The sequence below is a fragment of the Gavia stellata genome, chromosome 18 (genome assembly GCF_030936135.1).
Source record: "Gavia stellata isolate bGavSte3 chromosome 18, bGavSte3.hap2, whole genome shotgun sequence".
In the NCBI taxonomy this organism is placed as follows: Eukaryota; Metazoa; Chordata; class Aves; order Gaviiformes; family Gaviidae; genus Gavia; species Gavia stellata.
In genome coordinates, this window is record NC_082611.1 from 271,070 (window position 1) to 289,770 (window position 18,701).

At 36.5% G+C, this 18,701-nt stretch overlaps 1 protein-coding gene across 1 annotated transcript in view; it reads right to left on the reverse strand.

Moving 5' to 3' along the window:
- Positions 1-18,701, reverse strand: part of KCTD5 (potassium channel tetramerization domain containing 5) — a 32,951-nt gene that overhangs the window by 13,618 nt on the left and 632 nt on the right. Inside the window, exons 2-5 of the mRNA XM_059826265.1 lie at positions 8,811-8,919; positions 7,584-7,675; positions 6,338-6,433; positions 3,070-3,186 (exon numbers count right to left, since the gene is read on the reverse strand). Of these exons, the coding sequence (XP_059682248.1) occupies positions 3,070-3,186; positions 6,338-6,433; positions 7,584-7,675; positions 8,811-8,919 (414 nt within the window). The remainder of the gene's footprint in view (positions 1-3,069; positions 3,187-6,337; positions 6,434-7,583; positions 7,676-8,810; positions 8,920-18,701) is intronic.

Below are 18,701 nucleotides of genomic sequence, written 5' to 3' on the forward strand. Positions count from 1 at the left end.
AACTCTTTTTGGCTCATGGGGCTTAAACACTAGAGAGAGTTTTAATGACCAAGAACTTAAGGAAGGAAAAAAAGAACATTTTGAAACTCTGAATTTCATAGAGTTGTATGATGATATATAGATTTATATACAGGCATGTGTTTTTCCTTCCATTACTTCTTTCATTACACTCCTTACTAAAGCAGTGTGATCCTGCTTGAGCATCCCTGTGAGCCCCAACGGTGTCATAACCAAGCACAGGAAAATGCCAATGTTACTTATCACAGAAAATCCATTAGATCATGAACCATTCACTGGAATAAGGGTGCTGACACTAGTAGGCTGTCAGCTGTAACTAAAAAAGGCAGGAATGGAAAGCATTATTATTATTATTAATATTATTATTAATTAATCAACAGAAATATAATTCTTTGCATTATATTCCTTGATGTGCCAATACAGGTTAGGATTTTCCTGAATAGACAAAGAAATAACAACAGGGAAGTTCCTGTCTCATAAATCTGAACTTTTAAGTAAGATAAAAGATAACAATCAGAAAGGACAAAGTTAAAAAACCCCAACAGTTTCACATAAGTAAAGGTGGACAGAGACTACCTGATGCCTAGCTATGGTCAGGCTTGTTTTCAAAGAGGAAAGATTTAAGAATGATTTCAGGGACAATAATGATGTAACTTTCTGAAGAACTTTTACTAAGTCTGCAGGTCTGTGAGAGGATAACTCTGTCTTTCAAAAAAGACTATTTAAGAAAAACAGATTATAAAAGCGGTATAGCTGAGAGAATAGGTCAAATGATCCCTGTATCAAGTTACTCAACGGCAGCAAAATACATGAATCCCTTCCTGTCTTAAATCAATGACTGTACACCTAAAAATATCCCTATGAATAGGCAAAATGGTTGGTGCATCACTTTTAGGAACCTTATTTTTGAGGTGAACAAATCTCATGCCTAACTGAACTGAGACAGATCTCAAAACCAGGCACATTTCAATAACTTGCCTATACAGATTTGCTATACTGGTTTAACAATATTCATTCAGAGTCTATACTGTACATTTACAGGACAAATTAGCAACAGTATTCCCGTTACAAATAAAGACTCCAACTTGTACAAACAGCATCCCTGTCTTTCTATGGAGTTACTCGTATTAACTAACTCTCCTACTTCATGACTACCAATTTCCTTCTCTTTCTGTGATGGTCTGATTCTCAAAACTGAGTAAACTTCGTAACAATTATTCTCAAATTCTATTTTAAATATTCTTATACTTTGAATATTACTGCTTCTATTTCAAATGTGGTGAACCCCTTGTACACTAAAAAGCTTGTCTTGGAAAGCTTGTCTTTTTTTTTTCCCCCTTCTTTTTAATTATACTAACTAACAATTGATAGAATAAAAGAAAGTCCTCCCCTCAATTTTTTTTACAGAATTAAGTTGCATGACGGTAAGAATGACCTCTACACCTTTTAGAGTTCTAATGCGTTCATTCTACTGCCTTCTCAAAGGATTTGCAAAAGGCTGTAAAGATACATGCACATCAGCCATAAAACTCAGCACTGATGACAGACACCAGGATTGCAAGCATATTTATTTCAGGTCTCTCAATGCAATTGTCAGACTTCAAGTCCAGGAGGAAGGAAAATTCATTCCCTTTCAGATTTTTATTTTTTTTTAAATTTTATACCTGCCTTCATTTCTTCACTGCCTTCCCCCATCTCCCATTTTATTATGTTGAACTTTACTTTGAGCTATCTAGGACATGAACACACGAATAACATCATGCTGCCTGTACCCCACGCATCCTTAACAACAGGCCACATTTCCTACTCAGTTCCAGAAAGTCTGCAAACCCAGTGCATTAGTTCCACATTCCAAATGTTACCTATGCAACTGCAAGAAACAGATAGTGCTTGGTACACTGACAGCAGGTTCTGGAACATAGCTAGGCAAGAGTCCAGGTTTAAAATCTAGAACTGCATGGCTAAGTGTCCCTGTAAACGCATAGACAAGGTTCTGCTCATATCAAGTCACTTTACTGTCATGTTATCTTCATGATGTTATACTAACCTTTCAGACTGAATAACCATATATATAGCAAGGAAAGAACAAGTACTCCAAGTATTTTATTGATGAAAATACTACAGAACACCAGGTTCCCAAATCAATTCACATAAGACACTTCAAAATGAAGCACAGCTATGTAAAGAACTGGAAACTGCCTCCAATGTTACTGGTTAGCAAAAAATCCTTCCCAAACTCTTGAACACTGAGAAGGTAACACAGCAATTAAACAAGCTGTGACCTGAGGGCGAGGGGAGCAGGAAGGATGAGACAGCCTAAAAAGCCAATGACTGAAGCTATGAGTCTTCGTTTGGGTTTCAAGATTTCTCAAGGCAGGAAAAAACCCCAAAACAACAAAAAAATAAAGCCAAAAAATCCCAGGATGTTCTTCCCACTTGAGACGAGATTTAAAACTGCTGGTTTTGTTCTCCCCTCACTCCTCCATATTTTATTTCTGAAAAATTCTGTTATTCGTTGTTCCAGTTGGAATATAATTCATCCACCCCCCAAAAAAACAGTTAAGTTCTGAGTTACCAGAAATAAAGGGTTCAAACTCAGAACTTAACTGGCTATTAGGTGGATGAAATACACTGAAACTGGAACAACGATTAACACAGAAACATCCCTTTCTGAACCCAGTGAACGCAAAGCTTTATTTACAGGGCTCCTAATGTTTAAATTGTACCACGTTTACTTAACAAGTATGGATCAAAGGCTGTTAACTTTGGAGGAAGATTTAAGGAAAAGAAGTTACCTATTGAGCAGGTAAGAACTCTTCTTAAGAAAAACCTTTGACTAAATAACTAGGGTTTTTTTGTTTATTATTTTTACAATATGAACATTCATAATGTATAATGAAATACTGTGAATATAAATAAAAGCCAGTCACAAATACACACAAATTACTATGTGCTGTACATCCAGGAATAAAGTGGAATGATTTGAAAGCAGCAGAAATGCAAGGAGGCCAAGCATATCAGTGTGAGGGCAAAAAGAATGGTGTGACACACCTCACTGCAGCATTTCTGGAAGCATCTCTCTTCCCCTTTCACTTCCCGTGACACTATCAGCAGATACTCTGACTGCTGGGCCCGGCCACAGCTGTACTGGGGACCTATACTGACAAGCTGAAATAACCAATCAAAGCAAAACACAAAAAGAAACCTTTGTAAAGCTGAAGCACATACCATTATCCAAATTGTACAAATAACAGATGAGCTCAAACGTTCAGGTAACATTTACTTGCCACTAGAACAGGTTGCTATCAAGCTACAACTTTCATTTCAACATACTTAAAATTTACAGAGGCAGTTGCAAAGCCCTTTGTAATTTCAAGGGACGGTAAGAGTTACTGATAGTAAGTCAGAAAACTCCCCATATCTCTGTGGTGTAGCCAACTACTCTGAAAAACATAAACAAAGTTTGGTGTGTTATGAAAGTAAGCATTATTTTCCTGCCATACTTGCCAAGTGCAGATGGTAACGTGGATATAAAACTGGAAAGTGTTATATATATCAATATATCAAGCCTGGGTATGAAAGAGCTTCACCTTGTTCCAGATATTGATAAACAAAATACAGCTAAGGAAACATATGAAGTCAACTAGAGGAAAAAAGTTTAGTGCTCTAAATTGGTTTTAGAAGGGGTAATTTACAGAAGATCCAAGAAGATAACTGGGGTGGAAAAAATTGTCTTGTTGCCATAAAAATCAGTACCAAGAACTCTACTCATGCTTGCCAAACGTCTAATAATTCGGAAGTTCAGAACAACCTCAGCTAAATTTCCCAACTTGTTACTACAAAAAATATTTTATCTTAGTAATACATGACAATTCCTAGCCCATTTAAATTAAGGCATAGCCTGTCAGTGCACTTGAGAAAGATTAGAGCTTTAAATTAAGGGTGAAGGACTAGACAACAACTGCCTATTCTGAGTAAACTGGAGATTACTATTGATGAGAAGGCTCATGAACAGTAAATTTATTTTTATCCTGCTATTATTACGTGAATAATTTTGAAGGCAGCAGCTAAATACTGTCCTCCTCATATAGTGAACATATTTAAGACAGCATTATGGTGACTGACTCAGGTTACATTAATCATTAAAATTTACACGACTGACACACCACTGCTGTCTAAAGCCTTTGTATGTAGCAATTTTGTAAAGCCCGAAGTTTCTTATTATGCAGTATTGCCAAAATGTTGTTTTTCCTCATTGCCTGAAGAGGTAACAATTGAAGCTAAAAATCATCTACAAAATAACCCGCTGAAATCACAAAAGTGGGCAGCACAACTATTGGCAGTAGTTTTTGGACTGGGACGGATACATAATTGCGGTATTCTAGCAGCGCTTTCACTCGTATTCTTTGGAAAAGTGCACCAATACATCTGCGTAAGTGCACCAGAAGTTTAACACCTTTCACCCCTATTTAATCACCACATCCAATTGTATTTTACAAGAAAATTTTGGAACGTTAAGGGGAAAGAAGTATTTTTGATCAAAAACAACCACTTAAACATGTTATATGGGGCACAGAGCACAAGTACTCTCAACCCACAGGAATATTACTCCTCTGAAAAAGCTGATGATTTCTACCCCACCAATGATAATATGTACAAAGCGTGGTAGGTGCCACCCCAAAGACTGCTTCTGAAGGAAGCAGGCTGCTGAGCAACACAGGTTTAGACAAGATAAAAAAATTACAGAAATGCTACAGTGTTCTCAAATCTTAACAATGAAAATGTTTAGATTATACAGAATATTCTAATCATGTTTCAAGTGAATGATGTCTGCTAAAAGCAGGTCTGCAATACAACCAAAGGAGAGAATGACCTAGTCTTAGATAATGAGGAACTGAGTATTATGAGACCGTAAAGCTGTTGTGTTTATCTACTTCAAACTATGTGTCCAAGAGAGAGCAACATGGGGGAGGGAGGAAGTAGGGAGAAAGCTGGATGAAACAAGGTCATAACGCTCAAGAAAACCACTGGAATTTTCCAATTCTAAAAGAGATTCTAAATTCTAAAAGATATTATAATATTTCTTTCAGCAGCTGCACTGTCAAAAGCGTTATTACTCCCAAGTACAATACCCACAAAGAATACAAGGCTTTAGGACAGGTAAAAGCCATAGTATCAATTAATCTGTTAAAAAGTAAAGAATCTCTATTTGTAATGAAAGCTAGTTTCTCATGACAAAGAAGAATGTAAAAAAACCTGTGCCAATGCACTGGTCAAAAACCAGTCATGTGCATTAAGTGGGAGCTTTTTTCAGGAACTTAACATTCAGCTTTTGGCATGCCAAACAGACCTGGTAATACTTGAGCTGAAGAACTGAAGCACAAGAAGCTTTCTCTGTGCTGGTTTAGTGTATTTGAGCATGGCTGTCTCCATGACACCAGCACCTTACACATTTCATTGAATATAAACAAAACATTCTCTTTTACCTTTGTGTGCTGTACTTTTTAAAAATGTTGCTTTGTTGCATTATTAGAGTGAGATTGCACAGGGTTAAGAGGCTTGTGCTTATTCCATTCTCTCCTATAGTTGGCACCAGACACTGAAAAAGATGCTGGCGGCTGAGCAGTTGTGTCTCAATCCAGGGTTAACAGGTTCATTGCTCCAATGCAGTTTAAATATTCAGGTAGGTTAGGAACGTGAAGGATGAAGAGGTCACGTAGTTAGTTTCTTATTTACAGAGATTAGCAAAGATAACAGAAAGATCTTCCAATTTTATAATGTATTCTTTAATGTACACACAAAGCTATTTTTATGCAGTGCAAAGAACGAAAACATTTACGTAGCTCACACCTATCCAGCATCACATCTATGCTGGTTAAGTTTACCCTCCTATGTGTATCAGTCCTTTATCTGAAGAACCATTGTTTGGGCCTGACAAACATTTACGTCCCAAGCTCATCTCTTTTACCCAGAGCTCTTTATATCTGACCTACCATTCGTATAAACTTGTATTAGTTAATTTTGCTTTATCCACCCTTCAAATGTTTGTGTGTAGACACTGAAGAATTACGTTTCAAACATGATGTAGATGTTTTTATAGAAAGTAGGCACAATTTACCCCCTGGAAAGCTACAGTTTTTTTGTTCTCTGACAAATAAGAATACAAATATCAAATTTTAACTTAACTGTGTATCGTTATCTATTCAATTTCTGCAAATGACTGCACTTAAAAAGATGCATAGAATTGACTTTATACTCCTCTTTCACATAACCGAATTCTTAGAAGACTTTGTAATTGTATCCCGTATGTTTTTTTTACCTGTTCAAATTTCCAGCCATCGGACATTGTGGAAACCATTTGAGTGAGTTCCTCTTCCTGGCACTGCAGCACCCTGTACACATGTTTGACTGGTACCTTCAAGAAGAAATATAAGATGCTCAATATAGCACAGAAATCACTATGTTTGTGACTTGTCTAAAGTTGCCCTTATTCTTCAGAAATGGTAAGCAACACTATCTTGAACACCTTGGTTTTGTTTTTTTTTTAAAGAAATCTCATCTGTTCAGAATCACCTTACAAAAGACTCAATGCTTCATGAATGTTTCAGGGACTAAAAGTGCTACTTAACAGTAAAAACAAAATAATCTTAAGACTTACCTATCGTTCCATGTGGTAGCAAACCACATAATTAAAAATCAATGTTGAGGTTCTGCAGAGGCCTACCTAACTTTAAGGAATGTCTGACCGTAATCAAAAATGTCTTTATTTCTCTGTCAAAGTTTCCCATCCAGAGCAATGAGTAACTAGGACTGTTTCAGCTGAAACCCTTTAGAAAATGCTATCAGAGCAACTCTGCTATCCCACAACCCAGCTTCAAGAGAGATTTGGCAACATGAGTTTGTAATATCTCCACGAAGACTCAGTTATCCGGGAAGGCCAGAGTAGCAGAGTTAAAGAACAAACTTGAATACTTTCTTTACTTAACAGTTTCTCTATCATATTCACTTTCGTGAAGAAATATTCATGAGCTGCTATGAGAAGAGGCAGAGCTTTCTCAACCACAGAGCACTACAAATACAGAAACTAACTTTGCTACAAAAGCATATGACGGGAGCTAAACAGCATCTGTATGTATGCTTTATAAACATACTGCACAAACAGCAGTTGTACTGTAGTTAGGCAACCTCAGCATATTCAGAGTATTTAAATGTATATGAGAAAAATATATTCTACAAAAGCTGTTTTCTAAAATAACTATTTCCAGAAATGGTATTATGACAAATTCTACTATTACCAGACATTTTGGAACAATTCTTCAGAATATTTTCAGTTTGGGAACAAGAACTGCAATGATATGCCTGTGCCCTTGGTAAGCAGACTGGCAGGTACTGGCGGTTAAGAATATTAATCTTTGTGTACTAATGGTTCCAGCTCAGCCAGTGATGGAGGCAGCCATTCCATATCTCACGGGGATATGAGCAGTTAAGGAAAAAAAAAAAAATTGAACCCACCCACTAGTTGCCATAGAACAAATAATAAAAAACACACTAAAAACCAGCCTCACCTGTGAGATTTTGCTGTCTCTTTCTCTTATTTTGTCCTTTACCAGTTTTATTAGTGATGTGATATTGTAGAATTCAGCCTCTTCCAGTACACCTAGTATGAGAACATTTTTTTGGAAAGAGAGTGTAACCAAAGATTCCAGGCCAAACCCACCAACCAGTTCCTAGGATTATCTTCTCTACAGCTATAGAAAATGATTTTTTTTTTTTTTCCCCCTAGGAAAAGTTCATTTACCAATCTATCAATTCTGGCTTCCTTCAGGCACACGTAGTTCAAAGTTTAGCTCATTCTGAAAAACTGTCCTTAAAAAAACCTGAAGAAAACTGATGCCATTTCACATACAGAATGAGAGGCAGGAAACAAAAAAAAGAGCACAAATGCCATTCCAGAGCAGACTGATGATGGACCACCATAGCTCAGGTCCTGCCTCAGGCTGGAATATGAAAGAGAAATTCAAATAGTCCTACTGAAAAGCTCTGCAGCTGCTAGTGTTCAGAAAAATTTTCTTCCTGTCATTTGAGATCTTAGACCGTGAAACAAAAGCTTGAAGATACACTACAGACTGCTCCCACTCACATGTTCAAGCTTTACCTGTTCCCCACACATACTATGTGTTTAACAATGTACATAGAAATACAGTCTAACAATATTAGCAGGAAATAATGTGAAATATAATTTCTCTTTGATCGATTTCTTCAGAACCTTATCAATACAGTTTTAGTACTATATTGTTTAAAACAGTCATGTCCATTAGGGTAAAATCGATATAAATTGGGGATAGGGAGGGAGAAGCTGGGGGCAGAATTTACTCTTCAAGAGCATATTCCACATATTTGAACATCCCAGAACTTAACTCTTACTTTGCTTTACATCTTCTAAAGCTTCTTTCACAGCCAGTATTCTTTTGCTTGAAGAAGACTAAACCCAAATATTTCATGCAGTCATAAAGGAAAGATACATGATTATACCATAAAAGGCACGTGCCCTTATGTTTGAGTATTTATGTTCTAACAGGGGACGGGGGTTATGAAATCAGGAATCATTCTCAAAACACTCAAATGACAGCATATACTGTAACTGCACGATACCTATCAGCTTTGCTTGAAACAGATTGAAATGCTACACTGATTAAGATTTACCATCTACTTTTAAGTTAGTTTTGCTGACTGAAAAGCAGTGAAAATAATAAGCAACTGACAAGAAAGCAAGAGATTTAGCAATATCTTACCTTCCTCAGCTAGGTCCTTGTTAATAACCAGTTTCCCATGTCTGAGATAGTTCAGCACTGGCCCAAAGTAGGTCGGGTCTCTGTCTATTAAATAGGCACCTGTTTCATCCTAGATTAGAGGGAAAAAAAAAAAAAAAAAAAACACCCAAAAACCAAAACAAAACAAAACCAAAACACCACAAAAAACCCCAAACAAACAAACAAACAAACCAAAACGCTAAAAACCCCACAATGATTTGAATGTCCAAGCAGGAACTGCAAGCTAATATTCAGCTTGGCATCTGAATAGCAAGCAGGTATTCAGACATAGCCACATCCCTTAAAGCCAAATTTATTAAACACGTTAAAAGGAATTCAACAATGTAGTTGTAATTGTATCAGACTGATCGCTCAACTCAATCATGTACTACACAACTTCTCTTACCTGACCAATTCCCCCAAACCGCTTATCAAAAGTTTATCAACATTGTTAGTGTGAAAGATCTAAGTAGTAAGTGAAAACACTCAAAATTAAGCTTAAAAATAACACTTAAAAACAGGAAAGTATCATTTTGTTTGGAAACCTGAAGAATCATAATGAAGGCTACATTCCAGTGAGGTTCAAATACCAGCACTTTTTTTTTTTTTTTTTAAATTGAAGGCAAACAAACCTATCTTCTCTTTAACCTCAACACTTTGTTCTAAAAACTTCTGCTTTTGTTGTAGCTCAGGTGTACAAATACTCACAGGGTACTGAGAACAGCTGCGTACCAAGCAAGGGTTGTACGTGCAGCTTCTGAAACAAAAAGTATACTGAAGATGCAGTTCCTGCCTACCTCATGCAGACAAAGAAGGCATAGATCAAACTAACCGGTGCTTAGTTTACTGAGGAGAGTACAGCATTTTGTGGAATTCAAAACACAGTTCAAGAAATTCGCCTGCATAGCTGGTATTCTTGACAAAGAGAAAAAGGAGCAAAATTGATATTTCCTACATAATTTAGAGTCTATGTGTGAACACCTGTGATCAATGCAGTACTGACATACTTTGTGCTGGCCAGAGGTCTAAGGAAGATTGATAAGACAAATGTCTAATAGATCCACTGCTCCTTTCTACTATGAAGTGGATCACTGACAGTATTAATCCTTTAGTACCTAACGTTTTGGTGCAATAGATATCCTACAGATATATACTAGAGAGATTTATTTTTAATATGCTAGTAGTTTACAGGAGATACTAAAAAAAGCATCACTACCAACAACCCTAGCTAAATTTGAATCATTCTCCCCAAAAAACACACGTGATAATGATACTTGTTGTTCCACATGAAAAATTTCTGTTGACCTAATCCTTTGCATTTGGACACTAATACTGATATGTAAAGGTTCGATTACTGAACTGTGATACCTGAAAACTATACTTAACAGTATCTAAAGTTCCTAAAATGTTTCATTGGAAAAAAGAAGGTGGATGTATTTTCAGGTGCATGGATTTAGTTTCTGGACAACTGCGCCTGCCTAACCAGGGTTGGTAGAATGTAGAAAGACCACACCATGAACTACAAAAACTATAAACATCTTTCTATAATTACAAGCTAAATGCTTTACGCACTTAGACACACTGTCATTTTAGAAGTACTGAAGGGGTGTTACATTTTATATAAAATTAACTGTTCAAGAAAATGCTAATATATTAAAATGTGCTGTCAGTTAACCTATACAGAGAGCAGACGGTGCTTGATGAAGTCTAACACAATTTCTTCTGACCTAAACTCATGGTCTCACACAAGTGAGACTATACACCAAAACCAGTAGATAGATGAAGTGCATAAAATGGTATATTTTTAATGTTTCACATTTAAATATATTTACCAAAACACTTCAACAATGAACAATCTACAGATACGACCTAAAGAAATTAAATTAGCCAACAACTGTATGAATTATAAGCTGAAAAGTATTATTTAATACAGGAACAGAAACCAGTGAAGTTGGAAAGGAAGATCTAAAACTGATAAAAAGAAACACTGTTTTAAAGAAAAAGGCAGTCTTTGGTCATCACTTGAACTGAATTAAGAAACGTATAGGCTTACAAAACTGGAATTCCTCCCAGTTAAGAGAAACAAGTCTCTAGAAACAAGCTACTTCAGTAAGATTATTGTATTCTTTTGCAGTACAGTGTTTTCTCATATCACCCTCTGAAGCAATACCAGCCACCAACTCTACACCACTACAGAGACAGGCAGGTGGGTCACAGAAGCAAAATAACTAAAAGCTCTAAATGAAATCTCAAGTAACAATGGTTACTTCACTCCTTTCACAAAAGGCCTCAAAAAAATTAATTTTCCTTTTTTTTTTTATTTTTTTTATTTTTTACAGACTACGGTATCTGAAATTACTCTTACCTGAGTAGATTTCTATATACTAAACAAGCTTTCAAATAAAACCACAAAGGGAAGAAGCTACGTCAGGCCTTCTCTTTCAATTTCCACCTACTGAGAGCTCACCAGCAACCTGCATTACCTGAATTCATTAGCCTAGCATACACATCAGAGCTTATTATTAGCACTTTTACCAAACATGCTTTACACATACTGACAGCATCCACTCCGTGAAACATAAGATAGAATTGCTTTTGTCTTCTACCTATTTTTAATCATTTTCCTCATCATCCACACATTTGTTTTTTCCATTCTATTGTTCCTCGTCTCACTTTTTTCCTGTTAAACTCATTCCTTTCCTAACTACTATCAAGTTTTCTTCCTCACCAAATTACCATCTAGAATCTATAAAAATGCTTAATCTTCACACTGATAAATACAAATACCATACCAAACATATGTATAATATACCACATATGAATAAAGTGCCATCTCATTAGTATCATAGTTTCCTCTATGAAGCCTTTCAGGCAACAAGGTGTCTTCAAAAAATAATAAAAAAGAAGAAAAAGGAACCCAAAAGTCTTGTAATTTATGGCGTAATAGTAATATTTTTCTTCTTTTTTTACATTAGTAAATATCAGTAGTTTAAGAACTCTGGTTAAACTCTAACAGTGAGCAATCCAAATTCTGTCAATAGGATTCACTTTAGCATGTAAATGCCGTGCAAAATTATGGATAGACTGAACAATTCAGAGTAACTGGCCACTTGCTTACCCAGATTACAGATAAGGAAAACATGCATTAATTAGCATTCTTCCACAGAGAAAGATGTGTGTCTTGGACTTCGACCTTTCAACTCAGGTGTGCTACAGACTAGTCTCAGGGAGTCAAGACCCAAACTGTAAACCATTCAGTAAAGAATATTGTAACAATATGCAAAGAATGCACAGGCAAAAGAGGCACAAAATTGAATTCCTAGTCATCTTCCTATAGAAAATGCTTTCTCACTCCTCCTTTAGAATGAGCTGCCTGATTATCCTTCAACATACACTAAGCACTTCACGTTGAAATCACTGAGAAAAGCCGATTACACTAGATCTTTACAGATACTTCTGTAAACATAAATCCAATAAAAGCTGACACAGTAATGTAGCCATCTGCTCCACCCAGAACTCTCAAACTATGGGTCATAAGTCTTTCCACGCTTTCAGAATATTGTCAGGATTGGCTTCATCCACACGTACATGAAAACGTACTGTATACTCCTGTGTAATTAGCATTCTGGACACTCTTTCTAAAAGCAACATTTTTGGTTTATTGTAAGATAAGAATAATAAATTGCACTTCAAATGTGATCTAAACAGTTTAAAGGCGTAGCTACAGCTTGTGCAGACATAACTGAACTAGCTTTAAGCTTGCTAGCTTGAATATTAACAGACTGTGTTGTTCCAGCTATGCTACTTCCTCTGCTAACTAGTTACTTAGGTTTCTACAAGCTTTGAGCAAGTTTGAATCTTCACTGACACAACTAGCGTGGGTATTTTGAAGCCATTTCCCAAGTTTCGGGTGAATACCGCAAATGCCAGACAAATCTATATTCTAATAAGGTCTCAGTTTTCTCTTGTAGATGCACTTTAAACAAACAGGTGTTAATGTTTACCAGAACAGCAGCTGAAACTCAAGTTTCCTCTCTATTCAGTATAGTCACATCACCCCACGTTTCTACCCAGTAGGTCTTCCATACAAATTTTGCCACTCTTTGTGAGGATACTCAAAGCAAATGCTCCAGTCGTCTTTGCGCATCCAACACAAGAGCTAATTAATCACAGGGGTGTTTGTATCTTTACCCAGTTCTATTTTTGCATTACATTCTTCTCTCTACTCAGATTTTTTCCTTCCTTGTCAGTAAGTCCTAGACCTTTTCCATACCCGCTCCTTTTTATGAGGACACCATTTAAAAGACAACATTGGTGAGGTACAGTGAAGGCTGCATTTGTTTATTACCACTCTCCCACACCAATATTTAGTCCAAGTTACAAATACCGTGGAATTTTAGAGGAAGCCTAATAACTTGCTCTTAAATTTTCAATTACCTGGTTCAGCGTACCAATAAAAAGTCGGTGTAGCGCACAATCATATTCCTTCTTCCTTAAGAATTAACCCTGAAGCATACCTACAATCCAGCATTCATGGAGACAGGAGACTCGAAATGCACATGTATTTTCAAAGAATTTGAAAAATATTGCCCAAAACATTTAAATGATCATGTATTCCAGTCTCAAACATTTCCACCTCAATCTCCATAGAGACTGAGGCTCGAAGGAATCATAACAAATACTTAGCCTGATGTTAATTTAAAACATACATAGGACTCAATCTATTTACAGTGAAATTTAACCTTTAGGAAGTAGTGGTGGAACCTAACCATTTTTGCAAGCTATTCCAATAACTACTTACTGTCACTGTTAAAAATATGTACTTTCTAGCCTGTTAAATAATGTTACAAATACGTACTTTCTATAGTCTCACACTTCACTAGCTGGATCTCACAATACTTTTGCCAGACTGAACAGGCTTCACTATTAGATTTCTAGTCTCCATGTATGTACTTCTGGACTGAGTAGTCACTTCTTAAGCTCCTTGCCAAAAAAACAGTTTTGCTCTTTATAACCTTCTGCCAAATCAAATCTTGTGACTACCTTCCAAGTTCTCCAATTTTTGAAGGGACCTTGAATTCTGGATGCCAGAATGAGGTACAGGATTTCAGCAGGACTCAAAAGTAGGACCAAATACATACGTTTCCCTAATCCCATTTAACATTCTCCCCAAGAATTGTGTTAACACACTAGTCGAAATGTCAGAAATTGATTTTACAGTTAATTATCTTCACTGAGGTCAAAACTAGTCTGAAGACTTCTCCTCAAATGCTTTTCCAGAATGGACACACTCAGAATCCACACCGCCAAGCTCCTGGCTCAAAGCTGTGCGCTCTAACATGGGTATCTAAAAAAAGACATAATTTACATATAGTGAGCAAGCAGAGGTTCTGCTGAGGCAGCACTATGCACAGAAATGCAATAATATTTGGCACTAAATCTGGATTAGAAATAATTGTCTCCCCTACCCTCTATGCTTTTAAAATTTTGAACTAGATGCCCAGAACACATTTTTCTCAAACTATGTAACCTAAAAACTTTGAGCATCAGCAGACCGCCCGTACTAATCAAAACTACATTAATAGCACAACCCCCCTAACTAGTCAGAAATCCCATGGACAAATAAAGTTTATCTTAGTCATGTCTTAGAATAATGACTACAATTAAGATACTTTTTAGTGCTAACAGTTAAGGATGTGCTGCCAGGAAGATTTTGATTTTTCTAAAACATTTAGTGCTTGCTTGCTTGCTTCTTTCTTTCCTTAACAGATTCTACCTCAGTACAATGACGCTTAACTTTAGAAAGGCATTAAAAATCAAGCATTAATACTGTTGCCAAAAACCTTATTAAGAAAGGCTGACAATCTTCTCACTTAAGGGAAATTTTAAAGAATGATAAACAGTTTATAAAAGAAAAACTGGTATATAAATAAAATAGGAAGGTGCTGAAATCAGGCAATATCTGGCAGTAAAACTTACAATACAAGCATTCAATAAGTTAAACGAGGATGAAAAAGCGAGCAAGGCTCTGCTTGTCTATTTTTACGTATTCATCTCTAAAGCAAGACTTAAACACCCCGGAAAACAAATCCTATTGTGAACAGTAGGTATGACCACTATCACTCATTCATTTGCTGAAATGATTCTCAAATAGTCTTAAATAGAAAGAAGAGTCTTAAATACAAAGATGCATATCACATTGTGAAGCATACTAAATCCAGAGAACTCACTTCACTATCTCATTCCATTCAACATGAGTTTTGCCACAGGGTGTGCCAAGGTTAATCTTTCTTCTGTTGCAACTGAAAACATATCTGATACCAAGAAATAGGCTGCATGGCCTTGCTCAATATTAGCACCTGCACATAATTTGAAAGCAAACATGCTACCTTTCTTGAAGCCTTTCAATTCTTTTCACTAGCAAGCATTAAGGAAATTGTATGATTTATGTAGTTAAATAACAAAAAAACATGTTGGTGTAGAAATACAGCAGAGAAAAATCACTATGTATGCAACTAGTATTTGTAAAGTATAACCTATGAACTATTTCAGTTTCCTATTCTCATTTCTAATAAACTCATCCAGTTAACCTCTTTCAGAACTTCTTAATGTTATCAACATGGTTAATTTTGATATGCCTCACATGTTGAGTTTAGGCAGAAACAGGTCTATCATTAATTTTTGGGTTTGCTTATAGGTCTGTTCTCATCTGAGATAAGCATTTCTTACGTCTTCATTTTCTAAACATTCTAATTTGGCAATCTTGCAAAGCACGAAAGAATGTGAACTAAACATTTTTCTTCAAAGACATACATTTACTGGCGTATAAGCTAATTTAATTATTGGCTCTCCTGCTTGATAGTGCTTCTAGATGTGCAATCTGCCCCCCCCCCCCCCCCCCTTTTGTCAGTTGGGACAACATTAGAGCTTCCCACAAGCTGGTTTAACTTGCTGAAGTTATGAAAGATTATACCTCCTCCTTCGTTTTTCCTGAGTTACATACTTATCAGACAGAGCATGATCAGAGGAATATGAAAGGTACCTATGAACTACAAAACGTGTTTTGTATTATGAGCAAAATTCAGTATTAATCTGTTCTAATGAATCTAAAACTTCCCAAAGTGAGTTACTGAAGTGCATACCAGACAAATTCCCCCCACAGGAAACATGATATATCTTGTTGAGGTTAGATTTTTCATAGTTCTTTCAAACAGAGGGCTGTGGCTATCAGTTTTTATAATCTCATCAGCTGGCTCATCCCTCGGGATTCTCCCCGCCCCACCTGCCCCACATCCTCATCTGGAGGTAGGAACAAGTATGCCTGGGATGGGTGTAACAGGCATCAGCCTACATATGATCACAAATACACGTTCTCTCTCACTTTAAAGTTTAAAACTAGGTGTTTAAAACCCATGTGATTTTTAGGAAGAAAAGACAATGGAATCAAACCCAGGGAGTTATAGATCAAAGACCAGCTCTAATACTCCAAGCTTTAAGAGGGCAGTATCTCTATCCATTAGCTGCACCTTGTAAGAATGACTGGTTTATGAGCACAAAATTGTGCTGTGCAGTAGTCACTGTAAATAATCTTTACTATACGATTAAGAAAAAGACGTCAACTTATTATCAAGTTACAACTCATAACGAGACTCCAAAAAGTAAAACCATGAGAGAAAAAACAAATCCATTAGTATCAGATTTTGATTTACATATACGTGGCAAAGGAGAAGATCCAGAGTGCAGGATGATAACACAAATATCACCAATTACTCCCTTTAAATATCTGTGCTCATCAGTTAAAGGCATCTGATATTTCAAAGTTAAACCACACAGACAATCTATTGATGTGCTATTATATCAAGACAGCACGTTCACAAACTGGTGAGATGTCAGGGAAGGGTTTTTTTTTCTCTTGAAAGGACATCTACGGTATCTGTTATCATTCAGAGGAAAAAAAGGAACTGCTTGGATTATGTGTTGCTGTTTACAGGAGATAAACAAATCTAAACATTCTGAACCAAATCCTTGGAACAAAGGCTCTATGTGTTTAAGTAATCTTAGGTACTGTAATTAATACACTATGATGGGTAATCTAAGAGGTAGGCCACTTCTGCAAAATCCAAAGTGAGAGGTGACTGCAGAAACCAGGCTCTGAATGGTTGAAGTGAAAATCAATGACTACAGATGGTCAAGACAATGGGCATGCAACTGACAAATGTTGAACTGAAAAGAAGACCATAGTGCATATTTAACCAGGAAAGGCTTTGCCTTTTGTACGCCAAACCGAAGACATCCAGGTTCATAAGCCTAGAGAATACACTGCTGAGTAACAGGATTTTCTCTAAATCCAGATTTTCCACAACAATTTGTAGTTCTCTCTATATCTACTGCGTCTCATGTTACTGATTTGCACAATAAGATAACTACCAGCTACAATTTTATAAAAAAGGCTACTCACAATGACAGGACAATGCAATTTGTTTGCATCTTGCTGAAGTGGTTTCCATTAGACTTCTACATTGGCAAAAAAGGATAACACTTAGTAATATCCAAGCAGATCAAATAATGTAGAGGCATGTTCCTTGTAAGCAAAGGATGTCTTTCTACAGCTGTGACTGCACCTAGCTTTAAGTTGTCACGTACACTATCAACAACTATAACTATGTAAGTCTAGAAATGTGAAAAAAATTCATCAGGTCTCTCCATAACCTACCAAATAGCTAAATAACCTTAGCATAAATTTATTATTCGCTGCTACAACCCAAAAATGTACGCATGGTAAAAAAAGAAAATGTTTAGATTAGTAGCCTCATGAAATTTTTGCAAGATAGCAACACCTCACCGACCATGCTTGATTTCATCAACTGGTGAAAAAAGGCAGCCAAATGCCTTAATTAGAACTAAAGCATTTCTTCCAAAAATGTGCCCCCCCCCCCCCCCCCCCGATGACACTGAGACATAGCAAATAAGCACCTTTTTGCAATGGAACAACTGAAACAGGTGCCTTAATAATTAAGTACGACTTATGTTTTATTTAAGAAACCTTAGAAGAAAGCTTTCCTACTCCCTCCTCCCAAGTAAAGACAGTTTCTGACCTATCAGCAAGCCACCTACATTTTAAAATTTATTTTTATAGGTCAGTTTAAGCTAACCCGCCCCAAAAAACCCCAAACCAAAGACAACAAAAAGCAATCCCCACACTGCCACACCTTAAGGTATTTTTTGTCTAACTCTGGAACACTATTCAGGTTCTGTTCCCTTTCTTCTTAAGCATTTAAACATCCTTTCTGGAATTTATGCATGAGAAAAGGAAGAAATTTACTACTAGCCTCGCTAAAAAAAAAACCCAAAAACCTGATATATAAAAATCAACTCTTTATTTTCAACCTGTTGGTTATATATTCAAGGGTTATAAGCTATTCCCTTCTTTTCGCTAAGTGCACTGTACCGGAAGTCCATTTTTGACCATTATGCTCCAAAACCTCTTTCAGAGCCAGCACTATATATGAATGCTTTATACACATTGCTACATACCACTCCATAAATAAAATCTTAACCAGTAACTTTCCTTGCCCTACCAAAAATGAGTCAGAATGAATGCCCGAATAGTCAGTATCACCCACCATTTGCAGTCCACGCAAAATAAGCAATGCCTCACTCAAAGAACTGCTGAAACACAGAACGCTATGGCGAAGTGACAGGTTATTATCAAAAGTAGTTTGATCTGTTTCTTGGAACTGAACAAGATGACAGTGCAGAAATAACACACCACCAGTGCAGGCAGACACTCCACCACAACACCAGAGCTAAACCCGCTCAGACAACGTCCAGATTTAAACAAACAGACGAACAATCCCGCGTTCCCTTTATTGT